Here is a 20,353-nt window from a genome sequence, read left to right on the forward strand (position 1 = left end):
TTATTCTATAATTTTATATTCATGCAGTATATATAAGGAAAAAATATAATTTGAATTGTTAGACTATTTTTTTATAAAAAAAACAGTATTATCAAAAGACATTCTAATTAACTAATTTAAAAATAAATAATTCGTATAGTTTTTTTATCTTTAAAGTTAATTACAAATATATATGTACACATATATACACATATATATATATATTTTTTTTTTCTTTTGTTTCATAACACAATCTTATCATAAAATTTTCAAAATGTTACAATATTGTTATAAACTAATATTCTTTTTAATTTTAATTACATTTTCTAGTTGAAAAAAACATTTTTATAGTAAAGAATTAATATAATATTTCTAATAATATTTTGTACACAATTGTTTTTTACATAATTTGGTTTTTCATATGCTTGAATATGATGAAAATGAATTGCAAAATAATGTAGGTAATATAATTAACTTTATGTTATTAAATATAATTGTGTATTTAAATTATGATAAGTTCAGTTAGGGGTCGGTATTCGTATTCGGTACCAATTCAGGTTTTGTTCAGGTCTATTTGGATATTGAGTTTCGTTTAAAGATTTTAATCTTATTCGGTTTTTTAATTTTTTGGTTCGAGTTTGGATGATCCATTTAAATTATTTTCAAAAAATTTAAATTCATATATATTAAGTTTTTAAAATCTGAAATAAAAAACAGTATATTACATATAAATTTAAATAATTTATGTCAAAATGTCTAAACTTAATATATAAATTGGATTGATTTAGATATTTAAAATTTTAAATATTTGAATAAAAATTAATAGATATCTCAAATATTTTTATGTTTTAAGTATTGTTTAGATATTATAAACATTTAATTTGACTATCTGTACCATCTCTTCGGAAGGGAGACATTTTTGGCTGTGAAATTTTTCCAAGTCGAAGTTAATTCGGTCGGAACTTTAGAAAATTAGTAAACTGGTTTAGTGTCTCGTCTAGACCGTCTTATGGCCGAATACCGTTTCACGATAGGACTGGCTGAGAGTTGGACGAACGTTGGTTGAGAGACTGGTCATAATGAGGATCCAGCTGCTTGGCCGGTCATATGCATCGCACAGCTGCTTGCTTGCTGGACCGGTCATGTGACTTGCACTAACTTGCTAGCCTGCTTGATGCCTAGCCAAGACATGTGACTTCCCCCTTTCTTCCTTCCTCTGCTTGAACAAGGTATAAGACTTGCGCTAGGTAAATCCCCGGTCATATTCCTTTATGGACCAAATAAATAATGGTGAAAGTAATAAAAAAGGTGTAGGATGTTTTGGTGTACATGGGCTTTAACATAGAGCCGAAAAAATGGAAAAAGAGCGCAGTGACAAAGTTCTAGAGAGTTCCACTCCACAAAGCCTTAGACAACAAAAGCAAACGCAATAAGAGTCTTTTTTTTTTTTCTTTCACCCAACAAAACAAAACAGATCTTCCTCTCCCTGCCCAAGCTCCTCAGAAGGTCTCTTCTCTCTTTCTTTCGTTTCTAGGGTTTTGATAAGAAGGGGAGAAAAGAAAAGATGTTCGGGCGAGGACCCCCGAAGAAGAGCGACAACACCAAGTTCTACGAGATCTTAGGTGTCCCCAAGACCGCATCTCCCGAAGATCTCAAGAAGGCTTACAAGAAAGCAGCCATCAAGAACCATCCCGACAAGGGTGGAGATCCCGAGAAGGTCCCCTTATCCCTCTAGATTCTGTCAAATTCGTTCTCAGTTTCCTTGTTAATTGTTATTGTTTGGTCCGATCTGAAAACTTTGAGGTTTAGTTTTTTTTTCTTCTTGTAATGGATTCATCATCATCATCATATAATGTTGTGAATTGCAGTTCAAAGAGCTAGCTCAGGCTTATGAAGTTCTCAGTGACCCTGAGAAGCGGGAGATTTATGATGAGTACGGAGAGGACGCTCTCAAGGAAGGAATGGGTGGTGGAGGAGGTGGAGGACATGATCCATTTGACATCTTCTCATCCTTCTTTGGCGGGAGTCCCTTTGGAGGTGGAGGTAGCAGCCGGGGAAGGAGGCAGAGGCGTGGCGAAGATGTTGTTCACCCACTCAAGGTCTCCCTTGAGGATCTCTATCTTGGAACTACCAAGAAGCTCTCTCTTTCTAGGAATGCTCTCTGCTCTAAGTGTAACGGGTTTGTAACAATTCCTTTTTATGTTACTTTGATAATAGTACTATCATAAAGTTTCTGAAAGGTTCTTAATTTGTGATTATTTTTTAAATTTGTAGAAAGGGTTCGAAATCAGGAGCCTCCATGAAATGTGGTGGGTGTCAGGGTACAGGTATGAAGGTGACAATGAGGCAGCTTGGACCTGGAATGATCCAGCAGATGCAGCACGCTTGTAACGAGTGCAAAGGCACGGGTGAGACCATCAACGATCGGGACAGGTGTCCACAATGCAAAGGAGACAAGGTCGTCCCCGAGAAGAAGGTGCTTGAAGTGAACGTGGAGAAAGGAATGCTACACAGTCAGAAGATCACTTTCGAAGGACAAGCTGATGAAGCGGTATTCACTTTTTCTTTTTTTTTACATCAGTTCTATGTTTTTTGTTAATCCTGATTATATAAACTTTCTGTGTGTGTGTGTGTTGGAGCAGCCTGACACTGTCACTGGGGATATAGTCTTCGTCATTCAGCAGAAAGAGCATCCAAAGTTCAAAAGAAAGGGAGAAGACCTCTTTGTTGAGCACACACTTTCTCTCACCGAAGCTCTTTGTGGCTTTTCATTCGTCCTTACCCACTTGGATGGCAGAAACCTTCTCATCAAATCTAATCCCGGGGAGGTCGTGAAACCTGGTACGTAACACACTTACACATTTGTTCACTCTTTTTTTTATTGAAACATGATTTTATTTCATCTTGATATGTTTTTTTTTGTTAGATTCATACAAGGCCATTAGCGATGAGGGAATGCCGATATACCAGAGGCCATTCATGAAGGGTAAGCTCTACATCCACTTCACCGTGGAGTTCCCGGACTCGCTGAGCCCTGACCAGACCAAAGCGCTTGAATCTGTTCTGCCTAAGCCTTCGACTACTCAGCTGAGCGACATGGAGATCGATGAGTGCGAGGAAACTACGCTACACGATGTCAACATCGAAGATGAGATGAGAAGGAAAGCGCAAGCTCAAAGGGAGGCTTATGATGATGAAGACGACGATGATGACCATCCTGGAGGCGCGCAAAGGGTGCAATGTGCTCAGCAGTAACCTTAGAGAGAGAGAGACTTTGGTCACATGGTTTTTGGTTCCTTTTCTTATTTTCAGCGTATTAGAGTCTTATGGAGTTTGGTATGGTTTAAGACTTCGCCCACTTCGGTGCAAAACCTACTTCGTTCTCATAAACTGATTCCGTGTTACAATTTTGTATTTTCCATTTTAAATTTGTAGTAATCTCAATATATTGAAGAAGTATTTTGTGTCTTTATTTCTAAAGCTGTTAACTAATGAGGTCTGAAATGATTTTTGTTAAGAGAAGTGACAAAATGGAGATTTTAAAGTACGATGTTTATATATGGAATTTAAATTTAATTTTGTATTTTATAAAATTTGTGAGTTATGCCTCTTGTTGCTATTTTCATCATTAAATATTATAATAGAGAAAATGTATTATAAGCTACCATCTCTTCTTCTAATATAAAAATTGTTATTTTCATTTAGAAATAAATAAATAGAAGGTATTTCTTTATTATAATCATATATTCTATTTCTTTTATTTTATATTTTATAATTATATTCTTAAGGAAATACAGTTTTCATAAAAATAAAATCACATATATTTGCATATTTTTAAAAAATAGTTTAAAAGTATACATATAGAATCACAAGAGTTTCGTATTAACTAATCAATTATATCATATGTGTATCTATAAAAAAAATATGAATACCACTTTTTTAACATTGATCGAAAGATTTCCATGTAAACAATTGATATTTATAAACCACAGTTCTCACCAATTCCAGCCTAAGCATCAACATACTTAAACACACTTCTCATAATCTATAAAATTAATCTCATTTCAAACATATTTATACCAGAGCCCAATCTTTATATATAAAGTTTGTTATGAATATTATGTTTATGGATGTCCAGCCCATTAGATATTTACTTGTAATCTTGGCCCGTTTATGGCCCATTGTATTTAGGCCCATGTCGCCATGTATTTCCTATATAAGGAACACTTTGATTCAATAATAAAACACACTTTCACAACACGTTATCAGCACGAAACTCTGAAATCCCGAGCTACCTCAAAAACCCTAATTGACGGCGCCACTTAAAACAGCTCGTTCTCTTCAACCGTAAGGATCCAGACGACGAGCCACATATCAAATTGAAGCTCTTGACGAGACGAATCCAACGCCGTCGGCCTTGACTCTATCTGACGTCGGACGCGCTCTCAATCGCTATTCTAAGACGCGCCGTCAAGTGACTTAAAACCCTAATTTCGGCTGCAACTTCAAACTGTCATATCTCTCTAACCGTAAGGACTCAGATGACGATCAACCTATCAATTTGAAGCTCTCGACGAGAAGAATCCAGTGCCGCAAACGTCACATCAATCCGATTTTAGACGCGCGCTCACCTCCCGTTTTAAGCTGCGCCGTCAAAACCCTAATCCATCTACGATCTCTCTTTCTCTTGGTGGTCCGGTTTCAGATTTTCTCTAAACAAAGGTAAACTGTCTGAAACTCTAAAAGAGAACACAAACAATCGAATTTGGTTTGATGTTAAAGGTTATGACAATTAAAATCTTGCAAAATCCCTAACAACCTAGATTAATAAGTCCAAACCCATCCATGAGTAAATCGGAGCTCTTAAACCTAAAGTTCGATATGAGATTGTTAATCAATTAAAATCACAGCCTCAATGGCTTGCTGAATCTCGAAAACATCATTGATCTGAATGATCAAATCGATTTTAAACTTTGAAGTTGATCATCTCCTAAAACATAATTATGATCGATTTCTTATAAACCGTAGAAACTTACTATAAAAAAAAAACTTTATATTTTCAGAATATTTCTAGAAAATGAAACTTTCTATTTTTAGAAATTTACTATAAAAAGAAACTTTCTATTTTCTGAAACTTACTATAAAAGGAAACTTTCTATTTTTAGAAACTTACTATAAAAGGAAACTTTCTATTTTTAGAAACTTACTATAAAAGGAAAATTTCTATTTTCAGAAAAATTATATTTTCAGAAATGTTCTATAAAAGGAAAAACTTTATATTTTAGACATATATCTAAGCCGTGTGACTTGTTTATTAGGAAAGCATTAACTCGATTGTTTGCTTGATCACACGATTTATATGATTGATTTTCTTATAAAGATTAAGTGATATATAATATGAGATGTCAAAAATCAACTTGGATTATGCTGTCCTAAATCTCTAAAGAGATAATAATTTAAAATGGGCAGTGGATACCGAGGTTATCCTAAAGTCAAAAGGACTTGGTGAACGAATCACATAAGGCGATATTGCCAAACGAGAAAGATTGATACATGGCAATATTAGTTATTAGCCACCATCTAAATGAGAGTCTAAAGAAATCAGTACCCCAGTAAAGAAAATCCACTAGAACTTTGGACCGCCTTACAGCGGAGATATGATCACCATAAAACGGTGCTATTACCAAAGGATAAAATTTGAGTGGAAGAACCTGAGATTTCAATACTATAAGTCTGTGGATGAATACAACTCGGTTCTGTTTAAGATAGTGTCAATGTTGAAACAATGTAGTGAAGAAGTAACTGAACAAGACTTTCTCTAATGTGTTACTGCAACAGCAGTATAGAGAAAGAGGTTTCACCACCTATACTGATTTGATCTCCTGTTTACTATTGGCTGAGACCAATAATGAGTTATTAATGAGAAACAGTGAGATGAGACCTCCCGGTACAAAATCATAACCCGACATTTCTAGGCTGACTTTGGAGCCTAAGAAAGAAAGTAATCTCGTCCAGCACAACAATCATTCCGGCCCTAGCCATGGGAAAGGTTATGGACGAGGTCGTGACACATTTAAGACACATGGGCGAGGACGAGGCCGCAGTACCACACCCGGCTTTAGCCGTGGTCGAGGTCGAGGTCGAAGTGTGTCTTTTAAACCTTAAATAAAATCTTTTTTGTGTCACAAATGTGGTATGGGTAATCACTGGGCAAATAATTGCCAAACTCCAAAGCACTTGTATGAGCTTTACATAGAGAGTTTTGAAGAAAAATCCGGAAGCCAACATGGCTTACCGAGATGGTGAAGATGACATGGATTATGAGACTTCAGATGCCTTGAAAAAAAATTCGACATCAAAACTCTATGATATGGATAAGAGTATATATGAGTTTATAAATAAGAGTATAGTCACTCGGCCAAGGCATTATATACACCTAATAAAAGACCCATTGAGTTATAAAGATTTAAAAATAAATGGTTTCCGCATTGAACCAATGGGCAAAAGAAATATAAATTCCTTAAGATTATAAAGAAAGAAAAAGTCGCCCAAGGCATAAAAATGGTCGAGACTGTACTCCCAACTGATCTAAACTATGCTAAAAGATCAGTATGATAAAGGCAAAAGGCCTAGGTAACCAGATAGGTTGACCACAAAATTTTATACACTTTATGGCATGACTGGACTAGCCATCCAGGTCTTTAAAATTGATGCAAAGATTGATATCGAAAAAGGCACAAAAGAGTTATCCCATAGAATCTCACGTTGTGTAACATGTACACAAGGGAAACTCAATAGGCTATAATGTTCCAAGCATCTAAAATATTTATAGCATGTTCATGAGGGGGAGAAATGACACTCCCGTGGTCCATGAACAACACTAAAAATCCGAGTGACATGGTCTATGACCATGATAGAAGTTGGCCGAATTCTTTGTGATACAAAGATCACTAGCTAATGCTTGGGAACACATGGATTTACATGTAATAAAAATATGCATCAAGCCATATAAAGTGAGCATAGATATTCCCATCTAAGAATGATAAAGGGTCATGATCCAGACATAGACCATCCTAAGAGATTATGTATAGACCACCACAATAATATGTGCCGTCTAGGATGGAACCTCATAAAAAGATGAGATAAGATTGGGAATATATGTTGGATATGAGAATGCTTTCTCCCACGATTTTATAAGAAACCTTGAGCCAAATATGGGTGATCAGATTAAGGACAGGTTTACGGATTGCATGATTAAATCCGACTATCCAACATCAGGGGGAGAAAGAAATAAGCTGGTACAAGTATAAAGAAATGGAATGGTATTAACCATCCTTGTCTTGGCAAGATCCTCGGACCAGAGAATATGATTTAAGACGTCCAAAGAAAGATCATACAAAGCTAGCTAAAAGAATGCCAGACAAATTAGACCCGAAAAGAAAAGAAAAAGAATGACTAAGTCATACCAGCTTAAGCACCACGAAATTAATGTCCTAGAAGAGACATAATCAAGTTGCTATAGAGTCTAAAGATAGACCAATATGTTCCATAAGATAAGGAACCTCGGAAATAAAAAGAAAGGTGCAAATAAAAGACATATCTGAGGTCATAAGGGAAACCAGACCAGACATTTAGATAAGGCTGCGCAGCTGAACATCTAAGATACCATACCATGTAGTTTGGGACGCCAAACTGCAAGGTAATAAAGGTTCTTAGTAAAAATGAAATCTCTAATCGATTAGTTCATGTCTGGAACACAATGGAACACTATAAAAGAAGTGTCGACACATACATACACAAAAGATAAAGATGCATAAGAAAATAGCACTTGAGTTTAAAAGATATAAGCGAGGATCAGAACCCATGAGAATACAAGAATGCATTCATAGACTAAAAGAAACTGTGGGGGTTTAAGAAAGATTCAAAGAATCTATAAAAGAGATGGGTGTATTGGCCATATATAGAAACACCATCTGATAAGATAAAACCAGTGAAAATGGGTCATGTGTGGGAAAGGAAAAGAAATCGTGAGACATGGACTAAGGTGTTCATATTCCTATTTAAAGCATTCAAGGAATGGCTTGATTACACAAGGATACTCACAAAGACCAAGGAACAGATTATAAGGAGATATACTCCTATGTGGTGGATGCTACTACAAATCCGAAAGTGATAAAGGTCTGGATATAAGAAAAGAGAAATGTAGTAAGCAGCATGATTGATCACTGGATAAAGAAATGATAAGAGTATCAGAAAGATGAGAAAAGAAATTCTCATAGAATAGTTTTGTTCCTAAGCTATTCATGGACTGAAACGAAAGGCAGCTGCATATAAGGCATATAATGCATGTAAAGGATAAGACTAAGTAATACTTAGTGAAAGGAGTTCTATAAGAACGTCCCTGAACACTCCATGCATATATTATGAAGGAAATTCCTTGTGTTCATACTTAAAGAAAGGATGATTAGATTGATTGATTCTTGGACAGGCTATGATAAGAATACAATGATCTATAGTGGAGATGATAGCCATGAATATGTATTGAGATCTATGATCCAAAGTACCAAGAATAGAATGTGATATGGTCAAAAGAGAATAAGAGGATGAATCCATCAGATTCACGACCAAAGACCCATATCAACTAGGATCACGTCCGACCTAGTTCGACCTTAATCATCTTGGTTCTAGTCCAGCCCGTTCCGATCCGTTCCCTTCGGTCTTGTCCGACCTGAAACGTCCATAGTAAGGGGAACGGCATATTGATCCAAAAGTGGCTTAGTTTTGATGAACATCAAATTATAGCATGATAGCCATTCATGAACAAGTTATGGACATAATAAAGAAGGTTCATGAAGAGTTTGGTCAAAAGCTATGAACGGGACACACACAATGGACATAGCATGATCCGAGTAGATCATGGATATACTAAGGCATTCATGGTCGAAATTTATCTAAGAAAGATGGACCATGTAATCATCTCGGTCTTGTTCCGGCCCCGTTCCGGCTCGGTCTCCTCGATCCTGTTCCGACTAAACCGGTTCCAGTGACCACTATATTCAAATCGTGGTATGGCTATGGACAAGGCATGTGTCCTTGGTCCAGGAAAGACTTTACATAAGTACTTTTAAGACTTATGCACATCCGACCAAAAGAAATGTATTGATATGATTGGCGCCTTGATATGGCAAGCCATACTAGGTCGGATAAGATTTATGGATATGTTCAGACCATAAGACATTGATAAAGCCATAAACGTCCCCTGCCATAAGTGTTATTGGCACTTTACTTAGATAAATTTGGCATGTCCGAACATGAGGCAATGGGACAGGATTGAAATATCCTTTTATTATGTTTGAGATTATTTTATACTAACCAAACCCAAAAGAAAAGGGATTGTTTGGTTTTAATAAATGTTACAGGTTTATACAAGGTCTCAAACAGGTTATACACATTTGGAGAATGATGAAGAAGCACAAAGTACTACAAGTTCAGTCATGAGAAATGTTAGCCGACTTCTTCACCATGTCTACACCAACTACACATCTATGAAGTCTACCTATCCGTTTGGGACGTGGCAACAGAAGGACCAGTTCAAGACTTGGCGCCCATGAAGCTAAACCATCAAATTGTCCATGCGCCAGACTTGAAGAACGGAGGTCCAGAACAGGGGGAGTAGTGTGTGTTGTACTCTTTTTCCTTCACTTCGGTTTTGTCCCACTGGGTTTTCCGAGTAAGGTTTTAATGAGGCAACATTAAGCACACTACAAGCTATATATGGTTCTGGCATCCAAGGGGGAGTGTTATGAATATTATGTTTATGGATGTCCAGCCCATTAGATATTTACTTGTAATCTTGGCCCGTTTATGGCCCATTGTATTTAGGCCCATGTCGCCATGTATTTCCTATATAAGGAACACTTTGATTCAATAATAAAACACACTTTCACAACAAAGTTGGCTTTTTTATCTCCTTAGAAAAAAAAATGTCATGTGACATTCTCTTTTAACCATTAAAATTTTTTCTCAATTTATATTTAATGGGTTTTAATTGGTGTTAATTGTGAAAGACATTGAATTTTTAAACTTTCTTTCATAAATGTCCACGAGTTTATAACAGTGTTTTGAATCCGATCCGGATTTGCGGTTGAACCAGTAGATTTGGTGACCCAATGTAAATCAGATTTTTTTTTTGTCAGCAAAATTTAATTCATATTAATCGGATTTAGGTTTTGTAAAAAATCCAACATTTAAGAACCAAAGAAAAAATATTTGATGGAATTGTAGTATTTTATAAAACTATTATTTTGATGTTTAAAAAACATTTTAAAATATTAACTTTAGTTTTTATATATTTTTTTTCATTGCTAATATATTATTATATAATAAATTTAATTCATATTAATCAGCGGTTGATCATTTGACCCAACGGCCCGGTAAATCGTCTGGTTTAGTATCCGAATCAAATTTCAAAACATTGCTTCACAGGGTTTCTTAGGATTTGATGTTGACGATGGAAAATAGAACCTCTACGATTCTTCTTCTTTAACACAATCGACGTAACCGTTCATGAATCCAGAAATCCCACTCATCCCACTCATCCCTATACTTCATCTGTATAGGCACTCAAAGGGCAGCCTTTGGTGTTAAGCTGCAGATCTTGCAAGGCAAGAACAGATGGTTTCAGATCTGATAGGTTTGTACGTTGTGCAGTGCTCAAGTGTTGGATTCCTAAAAAAGAAGGACAAGATTCAAGATTTGTGGAACTAAAACTGTGTTTGAATATAGAGAGAAAGAGAAGCAAACATTACAGACCCATGGATGGTTTGATTGGTCGAATGTCCATTTGGCAAGGAAAAACAGCTGAAGCATCGATGACAGAAGGAAGTAACGACAGTCTATTAACGTCAGCTCTGTTAAGTAGCTGGCTAGAAACTCCAGTTCAAGCAACTCTGGTAAGAAGAGGTTGCTCTGAGAAACCTCCTTAGGAAAAGTTGTAACATCCCGAGTTGTGATATGTGAAAAGGCTTAAGAGAATTGATTTGGCTACCTATGTCACCAAAGTTGACTTACCTTTTCCGTCATACATCCGTTTAGAACTCCAGAGTTAAGCGTGCTTGGGCTGGAGTAGTGAAAGGATGGGTGACCTATCGGGAAGTGATTCGCGATACCGTGTAAGTGAGGCTAAAGCACGGGGAAAGGTCATGTGGTGATTGCAGGGTCAGTAGACAATGATTTCGAGCCTTGGAAAATTAACGACCGACCGTCAGATGGGATGGGGCCCACGGGCCGAGAGAGCGGGCGTGGGTGGCCCATTAGCCGTGGGCGGGTCGGGGCGTTACAAGTGGTATCAGAGCTGGTTAGCCGTCTCAGTTCTGATCTGAGAGGCGTCTTGAGACCTGTCGTTGGGCGCAACGAGGACATTGCGTTCTTTGAGAGGGGGTGAATTGTAACATCCCGAGTTGTGATATGTGAAATGGCTTAAGATAATTGATATGGCTACCTATGTCACCAAAATTGACTTACATTTTCCGTCATATATCCGTTTAAAACTCCAGAGTTAAGCGTGCTTGGGCTGGAGTAGTGAAATGATGGGTGACCTATCGGGAAGTGATTCGCGATACCGTGTAAGTGAGACTAAAGCACGGGGAAATGTCATGTGGTGATTGCAGGGTTAGTAGACAATGATTTCGAGCCTTGGAAAATTAACGACCGACCGTCAGATGGAATGGGGTTTACGGGCCGAGAGAGCGGGCGTGGATCGCCCATTAGCCGTGGGCGGGTCGGGGCGTTACAAAAGTTTTCCGAGTGGGAGTGTATATTTGAAAGCTGAAATGCGCAAGTCTCTTGTGTAGGTGTTATCTGTCATGAGGTAGAACACTTCAACGCGTGAAGCACAGGTCTCCTCATACTTTTTACTTTTACATTTTTTTGTTTTCATTCTCTGTAAAGACCGTGCAACACAGACCAGAAATTTATGATATGATCGAAGTGACTCTGAACCAGCAGAGAGGTAAAAAGATGACTGTAAAAAACACAATGAATGGGTTTTCAAACAAAAAAGTTCAGTATAAAATACACTTGGTAACGTCAGCTCTACAGCTTATCATTTAGGAATAACATTCATAAGATAGATCAGTGATTTAGGATACAAATCAATCTAAACCTAGTCTGTCATACTAGAGATTATTTGGTGATCACAAGATCCCCTCAAATGTATCACATTTAGTATTTTTTTAACTTATATAAAGAGTCAGCCAATTATTTTTACATTTTTATAGTGAGGATCATGCGGCGCTCGAGCTCATAGAGAAGTTCCACGACTGCAGAGTCGAAGGAACTCTTCTTGTCAGGCCTGGCTTCTCCGGAATACATCACAGCCTCACGATTAGGTATCCTCAGGGTTATAGTCGATACGAAACTGCTGAAACTAGTCCGCTTCTCATTGCCATCTGTGAATTCAAACGGAGTTCTGTCCACACACACACAAAGAATGGTCAGAGGACTCATGAGAGAGCCAAATTAAAAAAAACTATGCCAAATCAGAATTGATGAGTGAGCTCACCGAGACTTCTCTTCTAAAGTGTCGTAAGTAGGCATTGGCCAGAGATGTTTCTTGCAGAACTCATGTAGTGTTCCACGCGGCCCTCCTTTCTTCATGTTTATAGGTCCAATAACTGCAACAAAAATTAAACCATGAAATGCACATACTCTGGACGCTAAAGAAGTGAAAGAAGAATCTTAAAAGTAGTCTTGACCTGGAACCACTGTGCTCTGCATTTCGATAGAATCTGAAGACGGAGTTTCTCTGTCGCTAAGATTGCAAGCAAGTTTCATATCCATGGAGCTTTGATCATCCCCGTTCAGAGTTTTACGTGAAATGTTTCTCTTCTGAAAGTTTCAGTAAATGAATGAATACACACATACAAGTGGAAAAAAAAACATCAGGAAATATATATATATATATATACCTCGAGTTGCTTAAGAAGATGGGAAGCTGCTTTTCCCAGAGCCAGTTTATTTGTCTGTTCAGATCCATCTCCAATCAAAAGAACATCGTCCAGCTGTAACTGGATCGTGGCTTGTGCCTTGACACCATCATTTGCGCATTTCACACGGAAGAAATACCCGAGAGAGTCGCATAGCTCACTGAGCTCTCGGTATGGAGGAAGCTGAAGTTTATCAGGCGTCACAAGCGGAGAAAGCAACGGCTCAAACACTCTCCACACTTCATCAAGATCTAACCTCGTATCGATCAGCAGTGCTCCAGCGATACTCTCCACCACGTCCCCAAGCGCCTAAACCCAAAAAAAAAAAAGAAAACAGACGAAGTTTGTCACTCAAGCATCGAAACGGTCATGCAAGTAATGTTGTTGTTTTTTTAACCTTAGGTCCTTGTATTGAAGGGATTGTTCTACCAGTCTCATCTGGCTTTGAAAACGACATCAGATACTCTTTTATTTGAGTCTCGAGAACCGTTGAACAGCGTTGAAGGTGGGTATGCAGATTGTTTTTTACCGCAACCTGCGCGAAGTTCTCGTTGTTTACACATGCAGAACGAAGATCTGTCATCTCTCCAGGCCCTGTCTTTTCGTAGGTGTTGAAGAGATGTCTGGTGATTAGAAAATCCAGCACGGAATCGCCAAGAAACTCCAATCTCTGTTTGAGGAACAAGATTAGAAAAAGCAGCCAAACAATTGCAGGATTTGAAAACAAACAAAGAAGCAGCACAGACCTCGTAGGAGTATGACTCATGAACAGACGTGTGTGTGATAGCCTCTTTCAAAAGAAACTTCGAAGAGAACTCACGTCCGATCTTTGCCTCCAGCTCCGTTAGCTCACCGTCTTTAGGGACGTAACACCGTAGAGAAACTCTGTTTATGGCTTCGTTCACTAGCTCTCTGTCAAATCCAACGTCTTCGCCAAGCCATTTCATCACGTGAAGAGCCCCATCCAATCCACCGCTAACGTAATAGGCACCAATCAGTGCCTCGGCGCAATCTGATACGGACTTCGAAACCGTCCACCTGTGCCCCACGTCGCAAGACTTGCCAATTTTTATAGTCATGTTCTCTGTGAAGAATCTTGGCTCCAACGGTACTTCTCGAGTATCAATCCCACACTTGCAAGGAACGGGGAAGAGAGAGTATTGACCAGGTGCGGTCCACCGACGCGGTTCAAACGCGCCGTTTCTTATGTATCCCTATTTAAAAAAAAAACAATAAATAGATCTTTAATTTTCCGAATGATACATTACTTACATGTATATATGTATGTATGTATACCTGTAGTTTGCGATCTGTAGCCAAGCGGTGAAGATTGGAGTTAGATATAATCGATTGCCTCTGACGCGAAAGCTGTCCCTCGTCTTTGTTAGGATACTTAAGGTATAGAGAACAGCTCACAACATACTTCAACACCGAATCACCAAGCAGTTCCAAACGTTCCATGGAAAACGCTTCAGCGCTTGTAAGTGTTGTAACTGCTTCAAGAACCTGATTCATTGTAAATCAAATACAAAGATTTAAGGATTTATCTAGTTTTTCAAAACTCTTAAATGATAAAAATAGTGTGGAGAAGAACCATACCGATGTACTAGATATACTGAAGTTATCGACGCTACAACAACCAATCTCTTCTCTAAGTTGGCTGGCCAACATTAGAGACTCTAGGCGGTGCATCACTGATGGTAGTAAGTAGATTGATTTTGTCACGGAACGTGGTACGTCGATTCTTACCAAAAGCTCCGGAGGCAAATGAGCGTGGATGTTCGGTTTTGCTTTTCTAACGTTACCACCAACTTTTGGTTCTTTCTTCTCAATCACTGCCCATTTTACATTGGAAACAAAACATCTTTTAAGAGCTTGTACATTACAATGTCTAGAGAAATGTACAAAAATGTAAAGACTCAACTTTACCTTCTTCACTGAAGTTGACTAAGAGGTTGTGCGCGTGGTGACTCTGCTTCAACTTCAACAATGGCTGGTTCGGGTGCGCCAGTACGATCCCATACCTGATTGAAGGGAAACCACATTTTTAAGTTACGCAAGAAAACTGAGACAACATCCATAGATATAAGAGAATATCACTTTCTTTTTATTAAAATATTCTGCATAAGTAGCATATTCTAAAGAGGCCTCGTCCTCAAACGGGCTCATAGCAGAAGAATCTTTAACCGCTTCAACTATAGAGTATATCCTCCCGGTGTGAATTGCAACGACCACAATCTCTTCGATGCTGTTTTTATCAGACGAAGCGTTGGCGAAATGAATCAGATTCGTCTCCGTTTCTTTCTTTTGTAAAACTTCCTGACCGGGTGAGGTGTCGCAGTGATGATTTTCATCATCACCAACCTGAAGTTCTAAAAGGGAGTTGTTCTTCAGGAAATCAACTACACAGGCACAGGAGTTGATCGCTGACCAATCAACCGTCGTTGCACTCGAAGCTTGATCACCGGTCTCAACCGGTAGCAGTAGAAACATAAAGGAAGGATCCCAAAGAGAGCTTGTGTCAGTTTGAAGCAAAAACTCTCTCTTTGTCCCCAGTGACTTGGATCCAACAAACAACTTTCCAAACATGCCGTTGAAGAAGAATTGCTGAAAACACTTTGCTTTGACCATCTGCATGTTCACATAAATATGAAGATATAAAACAAGAAATTGTATAAAATCCCATGGGGACCAGAGTGTGTGGGAGGTTACATACCTCTTCTTGACTCAAACGTATCTGGCCACAAGGTGAAACAGAAGCCTTTATAAACCTCCTGACCAAGTAAAGGTCCATCTCGACGTTACCAACATCATCGGCAAGGGTTGACTCAATCAGAAGAGAGAAGCTCGAGTACGCGTCCCCAGAGATATTACTCCGGAAGTCCAGTTTATAAGCCTGAAAGACGGCGCCATCAAGATTTTCTCCCCAGGTTCCTGACAACGCGTTTGCACGGGTTGTCCCGTGCAACTCCTTCCGCTTTTTAGAACCTGTCCAAAAAAATAGAATTATATAAGAAGAACACAAGAAGATATGCATCTGCTGATGTTGTGTGACATCATACCTGCAGCCGACGAAGATGATTTACTTTTAGAAGGGGTGGTGGCCTTCTCTTTGGCGCTGCACGGTAGTAGATTCTTGTCCACCACTTCGTGTTGACGTAACTTTTTATTCGCCGACTGCTCTTTTGGCGCTGGTTCATCAGTAACAGTGGTGTTAGAATCTGGAGTAACCGTGGCTCCATTCTCTTTCACGTCCTGGCCATTCGCTTCCGGAGGTGGACACAATCTCAGGTTTGGAGTTTCTTGATCTCGCACTGGTACTTCTCTTCGCATAAGGTCATACAGATGATCTCTTTGGCTCGAGTTCCCCCTACAAAAATTTGTATGAAAAAGATGAGATGCAAAAGAGGGCACTGGGTTTCAAGTAAACACGTTGTGTTAATCAAGACTTGTCTCCTACCTTTCAAGAAACATAATAGATTTAGAGTTACTCTGTTTGGCCAGTTCTTGAGACTGCGAGTAACTACGCACTGTTTTGGGCAGGTCAAAACATATCATGCATGAGCAGTCTGGCATGTGAAACCCTTCTTCGACCACATCAGTGATGAATAAAACATTTACCTGCATCCATTTTTTTTTAAAGCTTTCAGAGAAGACATAACTTCAATCTGTTAATCCTCTAAGGTGATAAAGAAGATGTAACCTTGCCAACATGAAATGAATCTTGCATTTTCTGAGCCAGTGCATCATGGGTAGAGGCGTTGTTTCCGATTAAATGTAAAACGTAAAGGTAACCTAAAGAGGCTTGTTGCTTCACGTATCTTTCGATCACTACTGCAGTTATGATTCTCTCAACTAAAATAAGACATGGCTTTTGCGTTTCACCTCTGTTAAGCAAATTTAAATTCTTGAGAGAACAGAAGGAGCCTTTGTTGCAATTTTGGGAAATTGGAAAAAAAAAACAATATAAGTTACCTCAATGAATCCAATAGATGGAGAAGTTCTTGTAACTTTCGAGAAACAAGTCCCGAAATCACTGCTGACGGATTGACTTGCTGCAAATCTACCGAATTCTTTTCTTCTGCTAAATCACACACAAAAGATAAAAAAGAAAATGATTAAATTAGTGATTTAGAAAGCTTAAATGCAAAAAGAGCTTTCTAATACAGAGTACCTTGCTGCAAAAACAGCCCAAGTGTTGATAAAACATCACTAAGAAAATGCTTGTACACCATTGAGCATTCTTCTTCATTAGTTTCGGTTTCCGAGATTTTCTCCAAGCAGATTTCAGCCGCCTTTAAATGAAAAATATATATATTAATTTCATCACAGAATTATTATATGGTGGCGATGATGACAACAGAAGTGGTCGTTATTGTGATAGAAGGAAATACCAAATGAGCGCAAATCAGGCCAAGACTATCAAGGCAATGCAAAATATCGTTGTAGTCTCTGGACAATCGTTTTTGGTATGCCTCACACTTATTCTCCGTGTCCTGACAGTTGCCTTCTTCCATTTCTTGAAGCCTTAACAGAGAAGCATCAAACTGTGTGGAACAAGATGCAACCTTTTTCAAACCTTTTGAAAGATGATAATAGGAAAAGAGCAAATGCTCTGGAGCATATATTATTACCTTGAGGTGTGAAGTTCGCAACTTATCTTTCAGTTCTAAATAGCAGAAAGGTGGTGGGTCATAAAACACTGGACCTTCTTTTACTTTTGCGGCAGACTTGTCCACCACCCCTTTCTGCCTTTGAGGATTAAAAATCTGAAAGTAAAATCTTTGCATTAACTTCAATTCGTGAAGGATAGTAAATGTTCATTTAACACAAATAAAACAAAGTACCTGCGAGTCCATGAGGTTCTCCAGTTCTGATACTTGATCTGCACAGTTCAATGAGGAGGAGCATTAACAAAACAGTTATGCAAAGAGAAAAACTTTTAAATAGCATCATTGCCTTTTCTAATGGCGTCTGTAGTAGTCAATCCAAACATCCTCGGTTTGTCAGTAGATTTGTGATAGAACTCCTTCATAATCATAGCATAAGGATGATTGCCAGTGGTGCGGTGGCATTCATCTATTACAAGAAGGCGTACCATCTCTAGTTTCAGGAATCCACCTCTAAGGGCGTCTAGCAATATTTGAGGAGTCATAACTAGAACCTGAACCACACCAAAAAGGTAATAGTGTATGTGATCAATGTAGTCAAAAATACATATATATATATATATATATATATAAGAGGAAAGCAAAAACATGCCTGATTGTTGGAAAGTTCCTGTTCCCAGCGGTGTGAGGTCCACTTATCAACTCCTTTAGCTCCAAAGTAGTCTTCAACCTTCAGATTTAAATGAGCTCTGATCTCACAGCAATGCTAATTCCATAGTAAAAAAGAAAACAATATTGTTACAAAAGACAATAATCAAATAAAGAGTAGAGACAAGGAGGAGGAGTGAGTAAATAATATGGGAGGTTGCCTGTTTGACAAGATTGACAGTAGGGGCCAAGCAAATGATGAATCTTTTGTCGGAATCAGAGGAAGAAGGAGGCATGGCTGATTTTATGAGAAAGTTGATAACCCCAAACTTATCAGTTCCTGTCTCCTCCAGAAGAACAATAGTGTTCCTGGTCTGTGCAACTACCTCGTACGTCTTCAACTCGGAACTGAAAGGAAAGGAAGTAACTTTTAGTGAACTAGAAAGACCCAAAAGCAAAAGCAAAGCATGTAGGAAGAGAGAAGATACATGTTTATCATCGAAGAAGAAGAAGAATCTTCATCGATTTCAGAGAATTTCCTCTTCGCGGAAACAGAATTGCTTCCTCCTCCTCCACGAGTTTCGTCTCCTTCCATGGGAAACGGGAGGGCAGAGAGATTCTTCTTCGGAGAGAACTTTTCGAAAAAGGCGATTCTCTTTCTTTCTGTGTACTATCAACTATGCGAGTGAGAGAGAGACAAAACTCATTGTGAATGAGGGTTTTTATTTCTCTCAACTATCAATAGTTTTTATAATTAATTAATTAAATTAATTAATTAGTCAGCAAACTAATAAATTAAGGAATAATAAATATTAGTCAACGCAAAGAGTTAAAGACTGAATTCTGACTGGGTTAGCTCTGTCTTGGTCAAATTGGACTCTGTTTTTTTTTTTTTTGGTCAATAGGATACTAACTAAAAAGAAAAGAAAACTGATTCGGTTAGCCGAATCGGGAAGCTTAGTAGAAGTAGACTCTAATTAAATATTTGCAAACTTGCCCACCGTGATGTTCTGCACTTTTGGCATAATCTTTGACTGAAAAAACGGGATCTAGTTTTATACATCATTTCAAGGAAAAATAACTGTCATTCATATGAATAAATACACTATGCATGACTATTGACTACACCTATACAAAAAAAACTACATGAATTATATGAATCAAATGACAACATTCATGAATTAATATAATATGACAACATTCGCACTACAGCTTGGACAGGTGATCTTTGAATCGGATTCGCCGCAATTGATATCAGCAATCGTTGAGCAAACCGATATCTCAGAGATATATGGAGTACTAGCTGATATCTCTCTTTTATTTTCGCACTTTGTTTCGATCGCGTTCAGATTTGTTAAGCGCTCCTCTCTCTGTTTTGAGGATAATCTGGCAAAACAGACCCTAAGAGGCTTTGTAAGAACCCAAGCCCAAGTTTAATTGAAGCAAGTATGTTCGTGAACAAAAAAAAAATATATATATATATAATATGACAACATTCAGAGACTCTTTGGTGAGCTTCTGGTTCTGTAAGCTTAGCTTTAACTCCGTCTAGTCTTCCTAGCTAATCTCGTGAGAGTCTAAAGTGACTCTGGTGTTCAAATTGATGATTTATGGTTGTTTACGCTTGCATCATTAAATTGTTGTGAATATTCATTTCAGTTTTTTTACCCGGGAACAAAAAAATTCATTTGAGCGTTTATGTAAAAGACCCACGCTTATCCAATGAATTATGATGTGCTTAACTTGCTTAAACACTTATCTATCTTATTAAATCAGAAATATTACAACTTCTTCTATGTGGATTTTAAAAGGTGGACCTCATGTCATAGTCTAACTTTACATTGATTTATTTCATTAAATACAATTCCTCTTTTTGTCCATATTCCATATATGGCTTTTACTTTTATTACATGTCGATTTAAATAAGATAAATACTAAGAATACTAAAAAATTAATCGTACTAGAGTTACTCTATACAATTCATTTTAAATTGATCAGTATACTTTCATTGGACATATTGATTTTATTTGCACGGATAACATTAGGTAGATAAGTCATAGACACATACATAAAGATATGACTATTCTTTAACTATGTTGGGTCTAATCTATCTTATTAAAACAGAAACAT

The 20,353-nt window shown here is 37.9% G+C and overlaps 2 protein-coding genes across 3 annotated transcripts; one reads left to right on the plus strand and one right to left on the minus strand.

Annotated features, from left to right (window-relative positions):
• Positions 1–1,419: 1,419 nt before the first annotated feature.
• On the plus strand, positions 1,420–3,451 carry LOC108805180 (chaperone protein dnaJ 3). Its single transcript, XM_018577151.2, has 5 exons — positions 1,420–1,696; positions 1,848–2,158; positions 2,254–2,530; positions 2,622–2,820; positions 2,906–3,451. Exons 1-5 carry the CDS (start codon positions 1,544–1,546, stop codon positions 3,232–3,234), a joined length of 1,269 nt encoding a protein of 422 aa, XP_018432653.1. The 5' UTR covers positions 1,420–1,543; the 3' UTR covers positions 3,235–3,451.
• An 8,569-nt stretch (positions 3,452–12,020) lies between these two features.
• Positions 12,021–18,920, minus strand: LOC108862588 (endoribonuclease Dicer homolog 3). Of its 2 annotated transcripts, none has more exons than XM_057010763.1 (23): positions 18,712–18,920; positions 18,445–18,631; positions 18,228–18,341; positions 17,925–18,129; positions 17,813–17,850; positions 17,600–17,734; positions 17,360–17,512; positions 17,140–17,260; positions 16,941–17,046; positions 16,669–16,852; positions 16,426–16,586; positions 16,028–16,335; positions 15,682–15,953; positions 15,069–15,596; positions 14,895–14,988; positions 14,565–14,800; positions 14,262–14,471; positions 13,712–14,179; positions 13,363–13,635; positions 12,948–13,274; positions 12,735–12,867; positions 12,542–12,653; positions 12,021–12,448 (listed from the first exon to the last, which is right to left on the minus strand). In XM_057010763.1, exons 1-23 carry the CDS (start codon positions 18,816–18,818, stop codon positions 12,244–12,246), a joined length of 4,677 nt encoding a protein of 1,558 aa, XP_056866743.1. In that variant the 5' UTR covers positions 18,819–18,920; the 3' UTR covers positions 12,021–12,243. The 2 variants fall into 2 exon arrangements, with proteins under 2 accessions (XP_056866743.1, XP_056866742.1); XM_057010762.1 differs by having other exon boundaries at positions 16,941–17,049.
• Positions 18,921–20,353: the final 1,433 nt, after the last annotated feature.

The sequence above is a fragment of the Raphanus sativus genome, chromosome 5, assembly GCF_000801105.2.
Source record: "Raphanus sativus cultivar WK10039 chromosome 5, ASM80110v3, whole genome shotgun sequence".
Taxonomy (NCBI): Eukaryota; Viridiplantae; Streptophyta; class Magnoliopsida; order Brassicales; family Brassicaceae; genus Raphanus; species Raphanus sativus.